The 21397-nt window shown below is 42.1% G+C and overlaps 1 protein-coding gene across 2 annotated transcripts in view; it reads left to right on the forward strand.

Annotated features, from left to right (window-relative positions):
• Positions 1–10665: 10665 nt before the first annotated feature.
• TSPAN12 (tetraspanin 12) overlaps positions 10666–21397 on the forward strand; it is a 47877-nt gene continuing 37145 nt past the window's right edge. The window contains exon 1 of one of the 2 annotated variants that reach the window (XM_083830949.1): positions 10666–11006. In XM_083830949.1, coding sequence (XP_083687075.1) covers positions 10941–11006 — 66 coding nt within the window. In that variant the 5' untranslated portion in view covers positions 10666–10940. The remainder of the gene's footprint in view (positions 11007–21397) is intronic. The other variant, XM_083830948.1, reaches the window with a different exon arrangement.

The raw sequence follows: 21397 nt of genomic DNA on the forward strand, positions 1-21397 counted from the left end.
CCCAGAGAGCAGAGCTCAGCGCCTGCCCCTCTGCTCCCCCCGTGAGAAAGCTGTAGGCCCCATTGAGCCCCATAGACTTACCTGTGTCCAGCTGGACCAGCAAATCCTGCACAAGTTCAGGACTGGCTGGGAGTTTACTGTTCCTGTAGTCACGGTCCTCCAGCTCAGAGCTCCAGGGGTCCCAGAGCCCATCATCGGTCTTGAAGACAGAGGCAAAGAAGGCATTAAATGTGCCTGCTTTGTCTATGTCCCTCTTTGTGAGGTGACCATCCTCATCAAGAAACAGAGCAATGTTTTCTCTGGTCCTCCTTTTGCTGTTAACATATTTTTTAAAAGCCCGTTTTATTGTTCCCCACAGTACTGGCCAGCTTCAACTCTAACTGAGCCTTGGCCACAAGAATTTTCTCCCAATGGCAAACAGAATCTCTGTAGTAAACCGATGTCGCTTGACCTCGCTTCCTGCAGCCATACACTTTCTTTTTCTACCTAAGCTCTAAAATAAGATCCCTGCTCAGCCAAGCTGACCTTCTGCCCCACTTGCTTGACTTCTGACATGTTGGAATTGCCTGGTACTGTGCTCTTAGGAGTTGGTCCTTGAAAAGTGACCAGCACTGATGGACCCTGATATCTTCAAAAGCAGTTTCCCAGGGGACCTTACCTAACTAGTTCCCTGAACAGCCTGAAGTCTGCTCTCCCCATATCCAGCACTGAAGTTTTGGTGGCAGTTTCCCTGTTGTCACCAAAGATTTTAAATGCGACTACTTCATGGTCACTATGGCCAAGACAGCCACCAATCACCACTTTACCCATCAGAGCCTCTCTGTTCACAAGCAACAGATCTAGGAGGGCACCTTTCCTGATCAGCTCCCTCAGTACCTTTACCAAGAATTTGTCATGAAGGTGTTTTAGGAATCCCCTGGACCTGTTCATATTAGCTGTGTGGTATTCCCGGATAACATCTGGCAAGTTGAAGTTGCCCAGAAGGACAAGGGTGGCTGATCTAGAGGTATCTCTTAGCTCCTTAAATGTCTTGGTCTAGTCATGAAATTGCACTTCGACCCAGTCACTGCCCTTTATCTCTGGTCTTCTCAAAATATGTTGGCAGCGCAACTGTCCCTCTCAAGAAAATGTACTTCTCTTGGCTTAACTTCTTTAAAAGTCAAAGATTTTGATAAGGATGTGGACATGTTAGTTGATGTAGCTGTATAAATAAAAAAGGTTGAATTGCAAGAAAATTTCATTCTTGTTGTAAAGTTAGTGAGTAATTAGGGCAGGGATTTTATAGTCTCTCTATATATTTATTTATTTTGTGAAAATACAGTAGAACCCACTGCAATGAAAACTGCCACCACAAGTACAAGGAACTGGTAAAGGACAAAAGCATGCACTTGCTCCTTAGTAGCTGTAAGGAGTGGCCTAAATACTGTGGCTAGCCCTAATAAATTTAGCATCAATACCAAGAAGTTCTTGTCATGATGTGAAATGGACAAAAGATCCTTTTGCTCATCTCCCTGGCCCAGTAACTCTTTATAAATGTAAGTTGTCCCCAGAATAAAGTTTATTACTATGGTAGTTTTGTATATAAAATCATACTGATTGTACATTTTTTTCTGCTTCTGTTTTAAAAGTATTACTGTATTGAATTAAACATTATTTCAATAATTATGAAACATGAATGTCAGACTAGGCATTCAGCTGCTGATAAACCTGAAAATGAGTTCCAACTTGGAAAACAAATTGATTTCTTTTCCATTTGTAGGGATAAACAAACAAACAAAAAACTAACAGCGGTCATGAGATAAAAAGGTTACACAAGGCAGATCTCATTTGCAAAAGCAGCAGCAATATACATATATATTACATAAAGGCCAAAGCAATTAATATCTGCACAACAAAGTTCATGAAGTAGTAGTTCATACAAAGTGAGGACTGTGGATATTAAACTAGCCTATTAATCCACAAAGCAAACTTTGTAGTCAGTCAAGCAATTTTTCAGAGTCTCAGATAAGCCATCTGATGGGAGAGTAATTAGATTTGTGTTTCAGCTCTGGAAGCACCACTATGTGCACTTTTTCTACTGCTTTATAGGCCATAACAAGTTGTTCCCAGGCCACTTAACAGACAAGTCATATTTTCATCATTCAGTGGAGCCTTGAGTACATTTAGGACACGTCCTGCAGAGCTGCTCATTGTAGTGGTTCAAGGACACCTGGTGCTGTTGGAACAAATGCTTTATTTATAGATATAGATTTAATGAGTTTCTGAAGTGCAGTAGGATGTCCTTTGATCCTGAAAAAGAAGAGTGGCTCATCTGTACATACTAGTGTGATGCAAACAGGGAAGATGATTTAATCTAAGGTATGTCATAGCTATCAAAAGCATCCCAATGTTGTAGTATTGAAGTAAGAGCACCATGATGAACAATCCACCAGGACAGTAATGTCATTTTGATACATTCCACAGAAAATCATGGATGAATGATAGTAGGTAAGTGTCCAAGTCACTGATGTGATGGAGCAGATCAGACAGTTCTCTTTAATAATGGCATTTTACTGTTGGACTAAATTAAGCTTTATGGCATTTGGCTTCCTATTGTCCTTTTCAGAATCACTTACGAAGTCTATTTATAATTGCTCTGGCATTCCTAGGATGCTATACTAAAGTTGTGCAGTACTTCTGCACCTCTATTTGTGACCACTTTATCTTGGCTGGTTGACGATGTAGCTATGTCATGTCAGTGCCAGTGGGTAATGGCAGGAGAAATGATCGTCCATCTCCACCACCACTGAGTGGCAGTCCAGTTCTGCGTGCTTCTGCCTGCACTGCACATCCAGCACTCACGCTTGTGTTTGGTCCATGGGAGTAAAACATCAACATATCAATAACACATTGTTTACATGATGAGCAGCCAATTCACCACTTGAAAAACAAGCTACATTCATGAAAGGTATTATAAAGAGTCTCTTCATGATGGAAATTTAGCGAATAAATGCCATACATTCTCATCTGCCAACTTTTAGAATTTGAAATACTTGAGAATTATAAGTGCTTGTGAATACAATGAGGTTTTGTGTTCAGAGGAAACTGTACAATGATTCTGCTGTATATATTTGTAAAGTATGGCTGTTTGTCTTGCAGCAAGCATACAGAGAATCCAAGGAAAAACCAGAACCAATGCTGAGTACTACCTACAAAAAACTAGCACAGAGACGGCTCTGATTTAGGGTGCAAACAACATACTTCAGATAATGTACAGGAAGTAGAAAGAAAAATTGTTCAGGAAGTCACAATCATCTTCTCTCCCATGAGAGATCAATTCTGACACTTTAAAGAAAGCTAGTTACTTGCTGATTCTCATGATCTTAGCATATTTCCTTACAGGGACAATCCTTCATATTCCCAAAATGTGAGATTAATTACAACATGAAGGGAAAATATGGTAGTAGCCCTAGTCTCACTCATCATACTGGGGAGAAAAGCAGTTTTGGCTTAGATACCAAAGCATGTTCACTTCTTACATACATTAGTCCAAGGCAATTAAAACCTGCTACCTGGCAATGCCAGTTATTTAGTAAAATAGATGATGCTTTGAGAGGCACCCTTCTCATAAGGACTTTCCATGTCTTTTGTATTTTCTCAGTTTAGATAAAAAGCATGTTGGCTGGCATGTACCTTCAGCCTATACAGATCCAATTATCACGTGACAGTTAAAAAGTCATAGTAAAAATCTCCATCTTCTAACACAGAAAAAGAACATTAGAATGAAAAAACTGCAGCTGGACAACATACTGTTCTCTCCTTCACCAAAAAGCATCCCTCCATCATTCAGATTTTTACATTCACTTTTCTCTTACCTGTTCCTAATGGCTTTGAATTTCCAGTCATCTGCCTCTCTTATTTGTGTGTCCTGCTTTTCCATGCATCTCCCTCAAGCTTCCAATGACAGTTTCAGCAGCAGATGTCACGGAACTGAGAGCCAGCCAGGAGGGCTTTTAGGTCCAAGAAGAGTGGAACACTGTTTGTGTTAGGGCAGCTCACATATTCTAGCTCCAGGCTTTGCCATCAGAAAACTGGTGTGAATGATCCAGACACAGCTATTATCTCAGGCACTTCTTTATCTGGCTCTCAACGCAGAGAAGAATCTGTGCAAGGACAGAAACCGAGGAGGATAAACATGTTTATCAGCAGAAGGTATTTAGAAAAGGAGAAAGAAAAAAAAATGGACATAAAAAGGATAAGGAGAAAAAGGAAGAAGGTGAAACAAAGAGGAAGAAGGGGAAGACTTCTCCCTTCCCTGAAAGTCTATGAGGAAATTGGTGATTACCGAAGTGCTCTTCCAGTGCTTTGCAACACCAGATTTTGTTTTGTTGACTCTAGTAAATTCTCTGCTAATTCTTAATCAGAGTAGAACTCTGATTATCATACATTTCAGACCTGGGACTGCTACTATGGACAAGAATCCCATAGGGGTACATGGAACAACAGGGTGTGACAGCAACTCTGTACCGTGCAACAACTATGTGCAGAGCAGCACACTCACACACACATATTTACCCTGGCCTCCCTAAAGAAAAAACTGCCGTAAGAGATAATGTACCAAACACTGAAAAATAAGGAAGTGTTAAAGACATCTGTGAATCTGTAATTCTTTGTTAAATCGTGATGCTGGCTTTAGTTATACAATCATATACATATTTTCCCCTTGACCCCTGCTTCATTATGTGCAAAGAATGAACATTTTATTTATTCTTCCAGCTTCACTCTGCATGTGGTCTATTTACTTTCCACTATTTCAGTCTCAGCTGTGAGGACAGCCATAAATTTTCTACTGCCTGCTCTCTGGCTCTCATAGCACATATATGCTTCACAAATATTTCTCCCCACAATATTTTCCTGAAAGAAAGGAGTTATATCATCTCCACCCTCCAGGTGGGAAACCTAGGCTCTGAGGTAACAGCATCTGCAAGTTCAGGCTGATCCATCTGAGTAGCTCACAATGGGTAACATTTTGTATTTTCAAAGGGCAGTTCCCTGTAGCTTCAGATACAGTTGTGAATTTTTACACATTTCTACAAACCTGCCTGTGAGATCTGAAGCCAGACAATGAAAACAGAGAATGAAATAACCTCCTGTGAAAAATGTGATTAAAGGAACTGGCCACGTAGGAACGCTGCAGTGGAGACTGACTCCAGTTCTTGAAAGTAGCTGCTGTCTAGTGATGAGATCTTCCTTATATTTCCCCACTCCAACAGGGCTTTCTGATAAGAAATGTCATGCAAGTGTGATAACTAGCAGTGGTACTGGTGCATCACAGATACTAAAATGTGCTCTTTGCTCGTGTAAAATCTCATGCTATGCCTGAAAAGGAAGTGCAGACTAAAATAAGCAGGACTCCAAAGATCACTGTGCCTTTTCTTGCTGCTGGAGCAGTTACAGATGCTGAATTCCTCCTCGTGGAATTTAACTAGAAGAGAATATCTAGCAAAACTCTCCAGCAGAAAGCTCTGTGGCTCCCATTATAACACCAGGAACCATAAATTGAAGAAAAGACACCAGAAAACAATACAACAGCTTTTTCAAACTATGCCTCGTAGTGCAAGCAAGATCTTTCTGTTAAATCGAAATCCATACTTACGGAGAGGGGAGTAAGACAAGAAAGAAATGACACTGGGAGGACTCCTAGGATTCTTCTAAGAAATTCATTCTTTGGCAGAGATAAAACAATCCAACTCCATATTTTTCACATCCTGTGGCTTAGGAATCCCTTTAAAGAGCACTGCTCTTTCAAATATATATATTCTTTCCAGGCTCTATGACACAGAGCTCACTGACCATATGACATTTTCTTGCTTGTGTCCAAGAAATTCAGCTATACTGTTTGCTTACTTTTAGTGATTCGTTCTGGTAGCAATCTTCTATCTCTTGCTGCCTGTGAATTTCTCAACCGATGGGATTTCCAGACTGTCCTAAGAGGGAGTTAACTCCTAATGAGTTGTTAAACACCTCTACCAAGGATTCTGGTCTTTTGGCTTGTGGAACACATCTCAAGACTTTTGACCTAGAAATCACAGAGCAAGATTCATCTGTTTCTGGTTATTGGACACATCATTTTTTTGTTATTTCTAACATGTTACGTTTGATATCAAGGACATATTTTTCCAGCTGAACTTGGTTCTCACATCATTTGTTTGACATGCAGATTTTTACGCATTTTTAAGCTCTTGTAAATAATTTATAAAGTAAATAAAGACTGAAAAATGTGAGTTCTTTTTCACTTAAATAGCATTAAAAGCAAATCTGAATCTTCTCATTTTTCATTTTTCCAGCTGCTATATGGAGGGGAGAGGAGGAGAGGGGAAGGGAGGGGAGGGGAAAGGGCACCTGCAATGAAGCCTCTAAAGCAATGGAGAGAAGGAAATTTTTCCTAGAGATGCAGAAAAAAACAACAAACCCACAACCTGCTGAGGTGTTATTTCAGTTGAGGGAGCCATTGAAGGTTCCTAAACTAGAAACTGGGGAAGTCCATTTGCAAGAGCCCATTGAGCCAGAGTAAAATTTGTTTTTGAGATTATGATTTTAATTTCTTAATCATCGGTATTTTTTCTATTTCAAGTGTTACCTTATTCCAGACTGTCATTTCTGTATTCAAATGAAACCGGCTTTTAGAAACAGGATGAAGATTTGTCATTTGGTGTCTTTGTTTCAAAGGCAAGAAGGGCACTTTCATCTCAAGGTTTGAGCAATAATGGGTCCTGCTATAAACATGGATAGATTTACTTGATATGTTATTCCTGAACCAAGTAGTACACCTTCAGTTTTATATATGGGTATTTGTGTAGCTTCAGAAATCCACGCTCAGTGGTCGTTGTTTGCACTGTTAGTCACGTATATTACTTGTTTCAGACAGGTGCCTGTTACAGGACGTGTCTGCCCAGGCAATCCCTGGCAGGGGCTTGCAATAAAAAGCTATGTAGAAAAAGGAATGATTTAAAAATCCTCAAAACTGTGCAAATAGCACATAAGTGAAAGGGATCACAGATTTTTTTACATGGACAGTGTGGCTGGAAGAAAATTATTAAAAGTAATTCATTGCCCTGGTGCCATCAAAGACATTTCTAGCTTAGACTAAAATCTTATAAATAAATCTGTACATGAACAATTTGCCTGTGTCTACATAACCTAAGTGGAGTAGATTCCACACAGAACTAAAATGCATATGTCAAAGCACATTCACATGTATGTTCCTTAGTCTGGTACTCATCTGAGTAATTTTAAATGTTATGGCAGCATATAAAAGGACATTACTTTAACTCATTGCTTTTTCAGCGATAAAGTTTCTTGCCATGTAATATCAGGCAATTATCACCTATAAATTTACACGCATGCCTAATGCTATTCCACTCAATCAGGCTATTCATACAGTTTAGATTAAAGACACTTTCAGCTGGATGAGTATCTTAATACCTATTCCTCTTTTAGCCTGCCTTCCTGATGGAGAAGGGCTTATGAGATCATACTGGAGAATTTGTGCAGTCAACACTCTTCTAATAGTTTTTGAACCTGTTGGACAATTTCAAGCACATTTGGCAGAGAGCAGCTAGCTTACAGATACTAAGTCTGCATACATTAAATTATGAGTGGCAGTTAAGCAGAGGAAGGAGAGATTATTAGAGTTATTGGCATTTCCATCTCCCTCCTCTGCCAGTGATGGAAAGGCTATATCATGAACACTTCATTTAAGTCTAGAGAATTCATATTAGAAAGTTATTGTGAATGCCCTGCCACAGAAAAAGCTTTAGAATTTGTAGTTAATTAGACACTAGAGAATCCAAGCAGACAATACCAATCAATACAACTTCAATAGTTTCCATGCTTATCTCTTTGCTACACATTAAAGAACCCTTACTTGTTAACAGCAAACTCTCATTTCAAGAAATTATGAATACAAAGAGTTTGTAAAAAACATCATCTTTCTTGCCCCAAATTAAATCTGAAGTGATCTGTTTAAAGGGTAAAAAAACACATGTACTAAATTAGCATAGTAGCTTCCCTGATTTTTTTTTTTTTTGAGTGAACAGATAATACTTCCAGTTTAGTTACTGTTTGAATGCATGGGAACTTTCCCTGTATTTCTTTCCCAGTGTTGACATCATGGAAATGACAGACTGGTAAAAGCACTATTCCAAAGGGACCTTCCTCTGAACCCTATATAGTTTGGCGGACATTCATAAATAGGACCTGTTTTTCTTTAGGTTTTGAGTAAAATCTCTTTTGGTCAAAAAACGATTTAGTTAACAGCTAGGACAGAACATTTCTTTAACCACCTATGTGAACCTGCGATGGAGTTATTGCAATAGGATTTCAAACAGGCACAGTTAGACTGAGAGCACCTTATGACCAAATACCCCCAACGTGGTACCTCAGACACAGATTTTTTCCAAGTGTCATTTTAGCAGGATTTTTAGCAAGTAAGAGATCTGTGAGGCTGGTTTTCTTTTTCCTTTCCTCAAATTCCTTATGCACGAGGAATAGTTCAGCTATAAGCCAAAAATACCAGAAACAAGTGACAGAACTTCTCATTTGGTATTTTAGACATGTTTAAAGAAAAATCACTGGGTGTAAGATAACTGAGTATTTTCATAGTGCATTTTTTTTTTTTTTATATAAAACCTTGTGGCTCAGGTAATTCATTCTCCCATGGAATAACCAAGAACACAAACAGAAGCTCAATTATTTTTAATCTGGTTTATAACAGACTACGTTGTCCTCAGCCAGGGCTGGAGCTCAGTTGTAAATTGACACTATTTGTGTAAACTGGCATTGGTTCACTGAAAATACTGTACCTGTTCAAGATCTGTCTTGCTGACTGTTCATGTAAAGTCCTCAGCAATAAAAGGAATGAATGGTATGTAAACAGCACAATGAATGTACAATGTCACCTTTTACAAGTAGTCTTAAGTCAGTTTGCCTCATTTAGGTATAAAATTAGCAATATCCACTGAAGACTAAAAACGTTGCATAGTGCACTTCCTGGAGAGCTCTTGATCCCAGAAAAGAGGAACAAATTAACAGCAAAAGCTCACAGCTTACCAAATCTGAAGGAAAAAAAATCTTCACACACCACATTTATGCAACGCTCTCTAGTACTTTCAGCTTCACTTGTTGTGTTCGCTTCTGGCATAAAATCACTGCTTTCTGGTAAGCATCCATGTCTGCTCTACTTTCTTTCTAAGGAGGGATGAAGACACGTGAAGATGTTGCTTGCACTAATGAAATGAAATCGCAGAAGCTTAAGTGAGATTATGATTCATTCTATGATTACACCGGCAGCCTCAGCTGAATTGTCTGGAGTTTGTGGGTTTTCTCAAGTCACGTTTCCAGTGCTTCAGGAAACAGATTTTTCTTCGGCCTTGCAAAAGCTAGATTTCATTCATTAAATCCTTTTTCCTCCTTTCCAGTTTTCACCACCAGCCATTAAACCAATCTTTACGTAATACAGACTGAACACAAGCTGCCTCTCCTAGTTCAGAAACTTTTCTCTGTGTATTTTCTTACAATTTTTGTTCGTGTGGCACTGCAACACATTTGTATGTATTTGTGGAAAATGTTTTGCTAAAGTGTAATATTACTTTTAAAATATGGAGATATAAGTTGAAACAATACAGATTTCAGTACGAATTTACCACTTTAACTAGAAGATTTGCATGTACTTTAACAGATTTCAGAGACAGGATGATTTTTTCAGCTTAGTTGTGGAATTTGTAAATACTACAGACATTATGGGACCAATCCACGGCAGCTTTGCCAGAAAAATAACGGCAGATTTTGGCCATTACCTGAATGATTATCTTCAACATGGCTGCATTTCTAGATTTGCTGCTTTACTCTTTTACTCTGCAAAATATGAGTGTTCTGATTTAGACTAGACCCCTCTGGGGTTGTTAGATTTAAACCAGTGTCTTCATAATGGCTGGAGAAGTGCAGAGGGCCTTACTTCCCAGTCCAGGAGAGCTTTCTGCTGCCTGGAGATGTGGAAGCGGCACCAGGCTGCGGATGCCCAGATTTGGGTTCGATTTCAGCGACGTTTTGTTTCCGATGCAACAGTGCTGAAATATTGGGAAATGTCTGGTAAATGTTGCAGAAAAACCACCCAAAAGAAAAAACCCCACATCTGTTTTATGAGATTATTTGCTGCTCTGGGCCAAAATACCACAGGAGGAGGTTTTCATGCATTTCGGCTTGCCTAAGCCAATTGCTCAAAACCTCCCCTCTCCCCTGAAGAGCAACAGCAGCAACCCAACCGCTGGCACAACTTGGGTTTCCAGCGCGGCTCCAGCCCAGGGAGGGAAGACATTTTAGGGTGCTTCACCTTTCGGGTCCTGCCGAACGAAGCCCGAACTCTCACCACCCCTCGGCACCCCCCCCAAGCCGCCACTTCCATATTGTCCCTCGGGGACAACACACAGCGCGCAGCGGAGCCTCTCCCACTCTTCAGTGCGCCCACACACGGCCCCCAGGCCCTCGGAGCCCCCCACCACCCGGGGGAGCCCCCAAACACCCGGCGGAGCCCCCCACTCCTCGGCCCACCGGGCCTTCCCCGGCGGGCGGCGCTAGGACCCGGCGTGCCGCGGGCGGTGGCGCCTGCGCGGCGGCGCTGGTGGCGCTGGGCGCCGCGGGGCTGCGCGGAGCGCTGCGGGCGGGGGCGGCCGCGGCCGCCGGGAGCTTCCCGTCAGCGCCCCGCCGCCCCTGGGCAGCGCTGCCCGGCCCCGATGAGGCCTCGGCGGGGCGAGTGAGCGAGGGGGGAGCCGAGGGGGGGGAGAGGCTCCACCTGCGGCTGCGGCGAGCTCCCGGCTCTGCCCTGCCCTGCCCTGCCCTGGCCGGCCCGGGGAGGGAGGATGTGGTGAGAGGATGGACGGCGCCGTCTGCCTCCGGGGCTCGCCATGGCCAGGGAGGACTCGGTGAGGTGCCTGCGCTGCCTGCTCTACGCCCTCAACCTCCTCTTCTGGGTGAGTGCGGGGGGTGCGGGCCCTCGGGAGCCAGCCGCAAGTGAAGTTTGGGGTTTGCCTGGCGGGGTGGGCGCACACGCGTGGGAGTCCGTGCACCTGTAATACCTGCGTGTGCGCTGTAATACCTGCACGGCTGTGGAAAGGGAAATATTCAGCGGCTTTCTGGCTTCCTCGCTGCCTCAGTTTCGGAGCATCCCGGACCCAGCACAAACTCTGAGTTTCCACAGGTGTCTGAGCGCTCAGCCGCTCTCTGAAGGGCTTACCCCAACTCATCTCAGGGACCGCATCCTAACTGGCAAACGAGGCCTGCGGTGATTTATTCCGTTTGCTTTCAGCATTTCAGTCAGCGCTGTATTTATAGCAGCAGGGCTTCCAGCTCTCTCCAGCACAAGTGGGTGTGAGCAGCCCCGGCTCCCAAACTTGACGGCTTCAGACAGACTGCACGATGGAGGTTTCGCACAGCCCGCGCTCGCTTGCACCAAATGGAGCCTGCTCCACCCGCATAACTCAGATTTGTGCTGGATAAGTGTAGGTAAAAAGAATGGGTCAGAGGCATGACATCCCCCACCCAGTCACAAGTACTGACTTGTGAGGTGCTGCGTGCTTGCTTGATGCAAAGAGCTTCATATGTGACAAATATGTAGGCTGGGACCGAGCAGAGTTTATACTGAACTAAAGACCAAGTCCCATGATTACTGAGACTTAAATAGAGATCAGAATATGAACGAGACAGAATTGTTAAACAGCATTTTGGACAAGATACTTTTTTGTGAAATGCAAGCGATCTGAGATTCTGTTGAAAGTATGTAGCTTTGTATGTTGTATTTGACAGATGAAAAGTATTTAATTTCTGCAGTATGGTAGGACTAAAGTCCTTTAGTAGGAGATGAGGAAATCTTTCTTTTTCTTTTTTTAAAAGATGTGTAATTATTTCACACATCATATGTGATTTTCATTGGGTATTGTACGAAATCCCCAAACTTGGATTTTGTTTTGATTAAGGCAGAGGTTGGCTTGGGTATAACTGATCTGGGTTCAACTTCAGATTTTTAGACATATATTGTTAGAGTTGAGGGAACAGACACCCGCATGGCTGAAAACATCCTGTTCTCCTGTTTGCATATTCACTGCTTTCCTCTGGGTTCCAGATTCCTGCCTTGAGCTGTCCTCATCAGTTTCCATTCACACCTCGACTCACCACCTAAAGAAGCTTGTTCCCTTAAGCTTACTCTGCTGTTCTCCCTTTCCCTCCATTCTCAGTGCTTGCTGCGTTTCATCGGATTTATCATTCAGCCTTTTAAGCTGAAGCTGCCATTTAGGTGGTGCCTAGGTTGTACATGAGGTTATGTCCCCGCACTGTCTCAGTTGACCTGTTCTGTGGTGGTGAGGGCCTCGGTGCTGGATCTGAGCGATTCATTCCTCTTCCTGAGCGACTTTCCTTCTGTAGGAAGTCTGCCCTTACTTTTGGAGGGAACTTGGTGCTGCTATGTTGTGTCTCAGTTCCTCTCTAGGGAGATCGAGTCTGTTGCACATTCTAAATGTATGGAGGCTGAGGCAGGACAAGCAAAGAGGCAGTAAGCAGTGAACAGGTGCAAAGAGGAAAAGACACCAGAAACAGATAGAGGTGGAGGTGGGAGATGCATGTAAATGTATTTGTCTGAGAGGGTGTATGTTGTCTCACTTTGGACACTTAAATGTCTGCCCTCGTTGCTTGAATTTAAGTTCCTTTCCATGTCAGATTGCTCCTTCCAACTTTCCATTGCTGTGTCTGTGTGTTTTTCTGTTGTGGACCGAAGGCACAGAGTTACAGAGCACCTTTGGGTTTGACGATGTAGTTGCGCTAACTACATCTGTAATGTGCTGCTGTTAACTTTGTCCATTTATAATACGTTTTGTCAAGATTTTGTTTAAAGCATTCATGGCTAGAAACTATTTCTCATTCTTTAGATTTTTTGTTTCAATGTTTTGAATAATAGTGTCTCAGATCACCCCTAACTAGGAAGTGTGATTTTTTTTTTCTTTTTTCTTTTTCCATAATCATATAGGAAAGGGGATCTTTTGAGTCTATAGCGGTATGACAAGAAGTCCTAGGGAAGAAAATGGTAAATTCTCATGCTCATGTTCAGAACAAGAATATGAAAAATATCTGTACTTAATCTTTCTAGCTGAGGACAGGGCACTGGAAATTACACCCAAGCAGCTAAGTGAAATCTGTATAACGCCAAAGCATGTGAATATGTAATTAGGTAATAAATGCCAGTATCAACAGATAACTTGCACCACAGATGTTGTAAAGAATAAAGCTGTCTTCCGTAATGTGCATAAAATTAAAGGTGTTAGAAGTAAAATGAAAAATTGGCCAATCTGCTTGGAGGTGATTCTTTGCATCTTTAAAAGCAGATGGGTGCAACTGTTTGGCTCAGAATAAAGCAAACAAACAAAATGAGTGTGCCAGAATTGTGTAGTAAGAAATAGGATGAATGGTAGGTGGGCAGTATTACAGTTAATTTGGGTTCTTTGGAGGAGTGTGCATCTTAGAAACCTCTTGCTGCTTCCTATCTGCTCCTGTTCAGATGTGTATTTAACAAATCTGCTACTTGTTGCGTATTGTAGTGAAATGTCCCATGTCTCCTTCTCTACCCGAGTTGAGTTTTCTCCAGCTGAGGTCAGTGAGAGCGTTACCACTGACTTCTGGGTGTAAGAGCATGACCCCAGTGGCCAAAATTGCCTTGTGAAAAAGCTCCCCTGGCAGCAGGTACTTGCTTGCCAGCATGGGGCTGGGGTCTGTGTTTTCCCCTTGCCATCACTCTTCCTTCCATTTGGAAAGCTTTAGCTTGTCTGTTGCTTATGTTAGCACTTACTTTGATAAATACCAGCTCAGATTATGGACTGGATGGCAGGAAGTTTAGATTAGATCGGCCCCTGGAAATGTGCAGCCACATTCCTCCTGAGCTGCGAGTATGGTAGGCTCTGCCTTAACAGATAAACACAACAGCAGCATACTTGAAATAAATGAGAGCAAAGCACGGTTCTGGGGTGTGAAGGGACCTCACTGTTTTGGGACCATGTGTGTTATTCTCTCCAAGCCTGTTCTTGGAGGGTTTTACAGTTCTTCTTGCTTCGTTCCTTCCAAAGGGCTGCTGCCTCCAAACACCTTCAAGGCTGTCATTACCGTGCCCGTTTGCTGTGTCAGTTATCAGTCTCCGGCTGAAAACACTGAAGATACACAAGCAAGTTGCGTTGACTTTTTAAAATCATGGCTCAATTCAGGGGCCTAACCAGGATGCAGTGATAATCTCTCCTTGTTTCTTTCTGGTGCTGTCCAGTGGTCGGTCCAGCAGTGCGTTGTGTAGAGAGGATTGGTTTCTCCACTGAGCTGGAAGAAGAGAGCCTCAGCTCTGCTGACCTCTGACATTTGAAGCCCTGACCAAAACTGTGAGAGTGCCTGTGGCCTGGCTGGTGCAGGCTGGTTTTCCCTCTCGGAGGAGGGAACATTTGAAGTAATTTTCAAGTGTGTCTCTGTGTGCAACTGTTGCAACGATGTGTATGGGAATCACAGCTCTTGTCATTGCCAGCCTGATGAGGGCACACTATCGCGTGTGAAGCCTCTTAAGAAAGTGTTATGCATAACAGAGCTGGCTCGTCTGACCATCAATCTTGCTGAGAAACTTAAAATGCTGTAACGTGCTGGTGCCTTCATAATTGGGTTATTGTTGGAGCCTATGGAAGCAGAGAAGTGGGAGAACTTCATCAGTCACTGTGCTGTGATACTTGAAGCTTTCCCAGAGTGTTTCTTGTATGTGTACAACTGCATGCTTTGTATTTGGAAAGAGAAGCGTCTTTTACTGGTCTGAGCTAATGAGCTGTGATGGGAAGCAGTCGACAGGGTGATGCACATGTGTGTGAGAGGGAGGAAAGGAGTGTTGGCTGTTACACTTTTTGTCATTTTTGGCCCAAAGGCTGCTTAGCTGTAAATAATAAATACGCATTCAACTGAAAAAAAAAAAAACAAGTCTCTCTTCCAGTGGTTCATCCAGTTTTGATAATGGACTTTACTGCCATAAAGGGTTTACTGCCCTTACTGCTTCTGAGGAATCTAGGCTTTGTGGGAGTGGATGGATTGGTAATTCCAAAGCTGCTACTTGCAGTAGGCAATTTCTTCTGAGGTGGGAATATGTAGGTTGTCAGTGCTCTAATTATTGTTGATTAAGCAACCAAATGTGGTAATAGATTTGATGATCCTCCTGGAAGCTGTTTCTAAGGTCAATTAAATCGTGCATGACTGTAAGGTGTCTTTTTCAGAGTAATGGGAGTTGCAGTTTTAGGAGCTTCTCTTCCTTCTGGGTTCATGAGGCTTTTTTTGACAGTGCCCTGGACAAGGAGTATCTTTCAGACTGAAGTCTGCAATTAACATTTGGTTTGATTTCTTCTGTTATTCGCATGTGTAAATAAGCATCGCTTCTTAAAGGAATTCAGACTAAAAGACCCAGCTGGATTTCTGCAGATGTCTCATCTTAGGCTTTGCAACACTGCCATTTGCAGCATATTACTTTCTGGACAGTCTAATAAGAAGAGAGGACCTCCAAAAGTGCGTGATTTGGCATTTTTTAGTCAAGACTTAGTGATCAACCAAGCAGATTATCTTAGTGGTGCTTGAGAGAAGACATGCTCCTACTGCTTCCTGATTTTCTGGCTTTAGAGGCAATACTAATCTTTATCTCTGCATAGAATATGTGTCAGTAGCTGGAGAGATTTAGTTTTGATAGTTCTACAGATATATTTTATGCAATGTATGAGACTGCAGGGTCTTTGCGTCTGGTGGGGCTTTTCTCTATCAGTGAGCTCCTGACACTGGCCCAGCGTAGCAGCAGTCTTGGGTTTAATACGAGCATCCTTGTCTGTTTTGAGAACTGTGTAACTTATCCTCACATAAAGCCTCCACGCCACGTTTTGCAGTATTGCAGTTATTCTCCTGTGCTTTGCTGCAGCCTCTTGCCCTTAAATTTTCTTTGCAGTCGTGTAAGGTGGAGAGACCTTAGCTTGGTATTACTGGCAGGCTTCAGTCACGGAGCAGGGCAAGCCTGTATTAATGGCACAGGCGTAACGCAGCAGACTGTCCGAGGGCAGTGGCCCTTATGGTTGTGTTAGAAGAGGAAATAGAAAACAGTGCTGAGTACAGGAAAAATTCAGTGTCCTGACTGCTTATAATAGGAGAGAATTAAGTGAAGCAACAGCTCTGAGAGGCACGGACCCGTTTTACTTTTGGCAGCTCAGCCATGCATTCCTTTCAAAAAATTACAAATAGCCAAAATCAGTGAACTGGGAAGTGCTACTAAATACGAGTAAAAGCAGCACAATTATTTTGTCAAATTTCTCCTTTTTTTTAAAAAAAAAAAAAAGCAAAATATAGCTGACATTAAGGAAAATGTCTGTATAGACTTTTTTTGTCTTGACAAAACTGCCAGCTTGTTTTTTTCTTTTTTCCCTGCTCTGATGAGCATGTGTGGCAGAAAGGAGGAGCAGCTGCTGTTGTGTCCCTTGCAAGACTTGCAATAGCGAGTGACCGTGCCGTAGTGGCTTGGGCAAATCACGGCTGTAAGTCACAGATGGCTGTGTCTTAGGTGGTGAGCATCTCTTACCAGATGATTCAATGTCACTGGATGTTGGAGCAGAGTCAGAGATGTTGCCACATCCTTTACCTCGTGGGGTTTATCTGCCTGGGGGTATGCTGTTTCTGTTGAATGATGCCTGAGCTTTCCTTGACTGCAGCTCTTATCATGTAGCAGCACCATCTAATTCGGCCGTGTGAATGCAGCCAATAAGCCCTCCTTGCAGACTCTGTAAATTGTTTTGCCTCTATCTTGAATTTGTGCTTGTGAACAAGATATCAGGGAAAATGAAAGCGGAGCAAGCTTCCAGTCAGTTTTCCCTTTGTTATGAATATATTGAACACTTGTATCGTCTAGTTTTGGTTATGTGTTCCACCTGAGAAAATACAGCGAGGGAATATTAGCCTTGCACAAAGAAGCCCTAAGAATGATTGGAAGCAGCAGTATTGAGTTTCTTTCTTTTTCCAACCTCCAGTGTATCTTTCTTCCAACCCCAAATATATGTGTTCAATCTTGTAATTACTTTTACCTCATTTTTTTTACATCTGCTGTAACACAACGAAGAAATCAGTCATCCTCTCTTCCTTGGAACCAGAGTCTGAGTAGCAGTTGTTTCTGCTGCCATCCAACTTCCACTCGCGCCAGTGGCATTTGAAGATACTTGGAGTGAATAGTGTTAGGGTCAAATTCTTAAAGAATGTAAGAATGGATATTCTTACATTCATAGAAATGAGCACTGCCTGGCTGGCTACCTGTACCAGTGTAAGTGTGGGGTTCGTGCTAGGCTAATACAGTCTGTTTTTAGAGACTGCAGTGTAGACATTGGTAACTGAAACCTGATTTTCCTAGCATTCTTGTGTAGAGAATAAGCTGTCTTTGAAGCCATGCAAGAATAACTCTAGCTTCTGTCAGAATATGGTGTCTGTTAATGGTGCTCAGCAGAGCAAGCTGCAGGAGGAGTTTTAAAGAACCGGAAATACTTTTAAGACTGGTCTTTGAGAAAACTTTTTGGTGTCTTTAGGCTGCATTATTTATATAACATCATTAGATTATGGGAGTGCACAAAAGCCTACCTCAGATTCAAAGCTCTCTTTAAGCTGCCGTACAGGTATGAATCAGATGAGAGTCAAGTGCTGTCTCTGGGGACACAGACATCTAGAAAGGCCACTAACAAATCTGAAGAGGTAAATATATGGAGAGATAATTATTTAAACTACTTTTTTTTTTTTTTTCTCAGCTACCATATTAGCCTTTCTGTCTGGGGAAAAGGCTGTAAGGAACGTGTCTGAAGCAGGGTATAGTAAAGTGGGTGAGCGAGTGAAAGGTAAGGAATGCAGAGAGGGGAGATAGCCTACAGAATTTGATGGTCCAAGTGTGTTTCTGAAGGCCATATATCATAACAAAGTAAAGCAGAGTTCAGCTATTAGTCAACTTTGTATCTACCTCTATATAACCTTTCATCACACGTCTTTGTAGTTGATATGGCTCGTTCCTCCTGGTGCATCGACAGTGAATTTGCGAAGCAGTCTCAACAATACAGTCCTGAAAAAGAGAGTGGCTTGATGTGATGACGGAAAGGAAAAAATAAACCCAAACTTCACCCCAATGTTAGAAATGACATTAATATGTTTCTTAGCTGGCATTCAGGAGTTAATGAAACCACAGCCATTTGGGGGAAATCCTCAGTCTTAATTGTGTGGAATTCATTGTATTTACTTTGAGGATGAAGGCACAAACCCATACTGTCTAGATCTGAGTCAGTAGCTGAGGGACAGAAAATACTTCAAGCCAGATGCTTATGCCAGTAAAACATGAACTCTAGCAGAACTGGGAAGCTCCATCTGACCTGTAGGTACTTGCATTTTTTTTCTTTAAATTCACATCTTTCTGTAGATGGTAGCTACCTGATTATTCATGAATCCCCAGACACTGTTTCTGTACCTTAATGATTTGCTGTTATCTTGAGTCTGTGGTGGGCACTAGATAAGGGTCATAGGTTTAATACCAATTTTTTGGTATTGCATCAGTTTATATCAGTTTATATAGTTTATATCTTATATCAATTTATATAGCTTATATCTTATATCAGTTTTCTGGTTGTGTACGCAAGGTTTAAAAACTGTTTGCCATCTGTGGGCTTAACAGAGATTTTCTACTGTCCATGAACAAAACCAAGCACTTATGGAAACAAAATTAAAAGTATATTGTGTGTATGTGAAGCGTATCATCTTGGTGGTAGTGTGTGGCTTGTGGTATGGATCTGGGCATTTGGGCTCTGTGCATTGCTAGAAATTACCCACAATCAGCAGTACGTGCCTTTGCCTCCCCAAAGGCAAAAGCTCTCTGCAATGGTATGGTTACTTTCCCATTTTGAGGGAAGAGCAGCACAGAATCTTGTCCTAACGAGAAGTGCAGTGAACAGGTAGTCACCGAGAGGGTGGATACAGAGATATATGTGCTTTCTTATCCCTCTTTGCACTTTGTGTGCAGAAATTAGTACCTGGGTCTGGCTCATGGAAGAACCTGCGATTAGATTAACTGTACCGAAACCTGTTTGCATATTTGAGTTCTTACTCCACAGTTCTTTATGCTGTGGTGCTGTAGGATCCTTGTACAGTCAATTGCTGGAAAACTTGCTTGGTTTCCTTGGGAGAGCGACCCGTTAGCAGACTGTCAGTGCTCCTGCAGTTGCCTGATTGCAAAGTGTGCGAGTTCCAGCCCATGCCAAGCACGGATCAGGTTGTTAATCGCAGCTGCAGCTGTGCAAGCAAACCTGGATTCAAAGTGCAAATAAGTACATGCTTCATCTGTTTGCAAGTGGGAGGGGACCAACACATAACCCTGTGCAGGAACCTTAGCTAAAACTAAGTGTTGGCGTATCCTTAAAATAAAAGGTGCATTAGTGGGGACGAGGGGATTTTTCCTTTTTTATAGGCGGTGTTTCTTTCTGTAAACACTCGAAGGCTTTTGCCGTACAGAGAAACAAGACCTCTTGTCCCTTTCTCCCCCACCCTTACACCCCTCCCTCCCCCCAAAATGGAGCTGTTTGTTTGTCCAGGGATCTGAGTCATCTGTGTTTGTTCAGTGATCTGAATATTGAACTTAATTGTGAAAAATCCTGTGAAAGCATTGCAACATGTTCTGTTCATGACCTTGTAGTGATTCCTCCCCGCCTGCTCTGGGTAAGTCACAGCTCAGGTTACTCAAATCAAATGACTGGAAAAAAAATCTGAAGAGTCACTTCTTTACTAAAATTAGAAGACTTATTCTGTTGAATGTTGCCATATCTTGGAAGTAGTTTCCTTGGAGCTGGAAACCTTTTTCTGCAAAGGAAGTTGCTTTGTAGTGCTACTGCTCAACATCTTACACAGAACCCTGAGCTTGGCCTGAAGTTGTTTACCTCATCTGTTTTGCTCAAAAGAACTGTGTGTAATTTTTAATATGGAAGATAATTTTAGCCTTTTCACCAATTTAATAATGTATGAAAAAAAAAAACAGCCCACCTGCTGTCAAATGAGCAGAGCAAGTTTCATGGGTAAAATTGAGGTGTTTGAATTAAAAAAGGATGACAAGGAAATAAAAAGTCATGCATAGTAATGCATCTTATGCCCTCAAAGACTAAAATTCATGTTCATTTATAATTGAAAATGCAGATTTATTTTCCACTTCAGGTGTAGCCTCAAAGGTATTAAGAGTAGGACAGTCACAATAAGGACTTAAAGTATATACTTAAGGAATAAAATGTATTTTCCTGCATAGCTTATGTAAAAGAATTTCAAAGATAATTTAAACTATGCTTGGAGATGACCATTCCTGGTATTTTGAGTTCATTGCTGGAGACTTTATTTCCAGTTGTCTCAGGAAAGTTTGAGTAGCTTTAAAAACTTTATGCTGTAAACTAGTTTGGAAGTGCAGTATATTATTGTGTGATCTGCATATTGCACATACATAAAAAATAATTTACTACCTTTGTTTAATCAGGGCGAAAATATATTTAAAAGAGGGTATGACAGCAGACAATTTCATAAACCCTTCGGTGTTGTGTTGATAGCTATATAACATATTGTGATGGTTTAGAATGAAATCCATGGTGACTTGTGCAGCCAGCTGCAACAAATAAAATTGTTTTACTGCCTACTAGTGTATTATGTTTACAGCACAGCAGACTGGCTGTCATCAGAGAAGCTTGGATGAAAACTTTTTGATTAAATGATGTAACTGCTAATGTGGTGACAATTATTCTGGTAGTTTTCTCATAAACTTGTATCCTTTTTTCTGATTGCTCGATATGGCTTTCTGACTGGTTGGGATTTTGCATCTAAATCAGTTATGAAGCAACTGCCAGTTTTTAAGGCCACCTTTTGTTCTGCCTCCAAACGAGCCAATGAAAACTATAACAAGGACCTTGCCTCTGCCCATCGCTCCTTGAAAACAGCATTGCAGAGAGTCGTGGTGTCAGCTGGTCGTTGCTGGGAGGTTTGGGCGCACACCAAGGTTTCTGGGGAGATTGTTGTCGCTCCTGCACACAGGCTGAGCTGCCTTGCTGATGGCTGTGTATTTCCTGTGTTGCCAGCTGAAGATCCTCCTCCTCTGGCCTAGGTGTTACAAAGCGGTAGGTGCCTTGAGCCTCCTGGATTTCAGATCGTGCTTGGGGATGCCTGACATTGTTACAGGATAAAGCCTATGCTGCGCAGCAGCACTTTGAGTCACAAGTAGGAGGCTGTAGGATTTGGGTGTGTTGTTTTCCTGCTGTGATTCCCCTGTGGCTGTGGAGCAGGCGAG

This window comes from Anser anser, assembly GCF_964211835.1.
Source record: "Anser anser genome assembly, chromosome: 1".
Classification (NCBI taxonomy): domain Eukaryota; kingdom Metazoa; phylum Chordata; class Aves; order Anseriformes; family Anatidae; genus Anser; species Anser anser.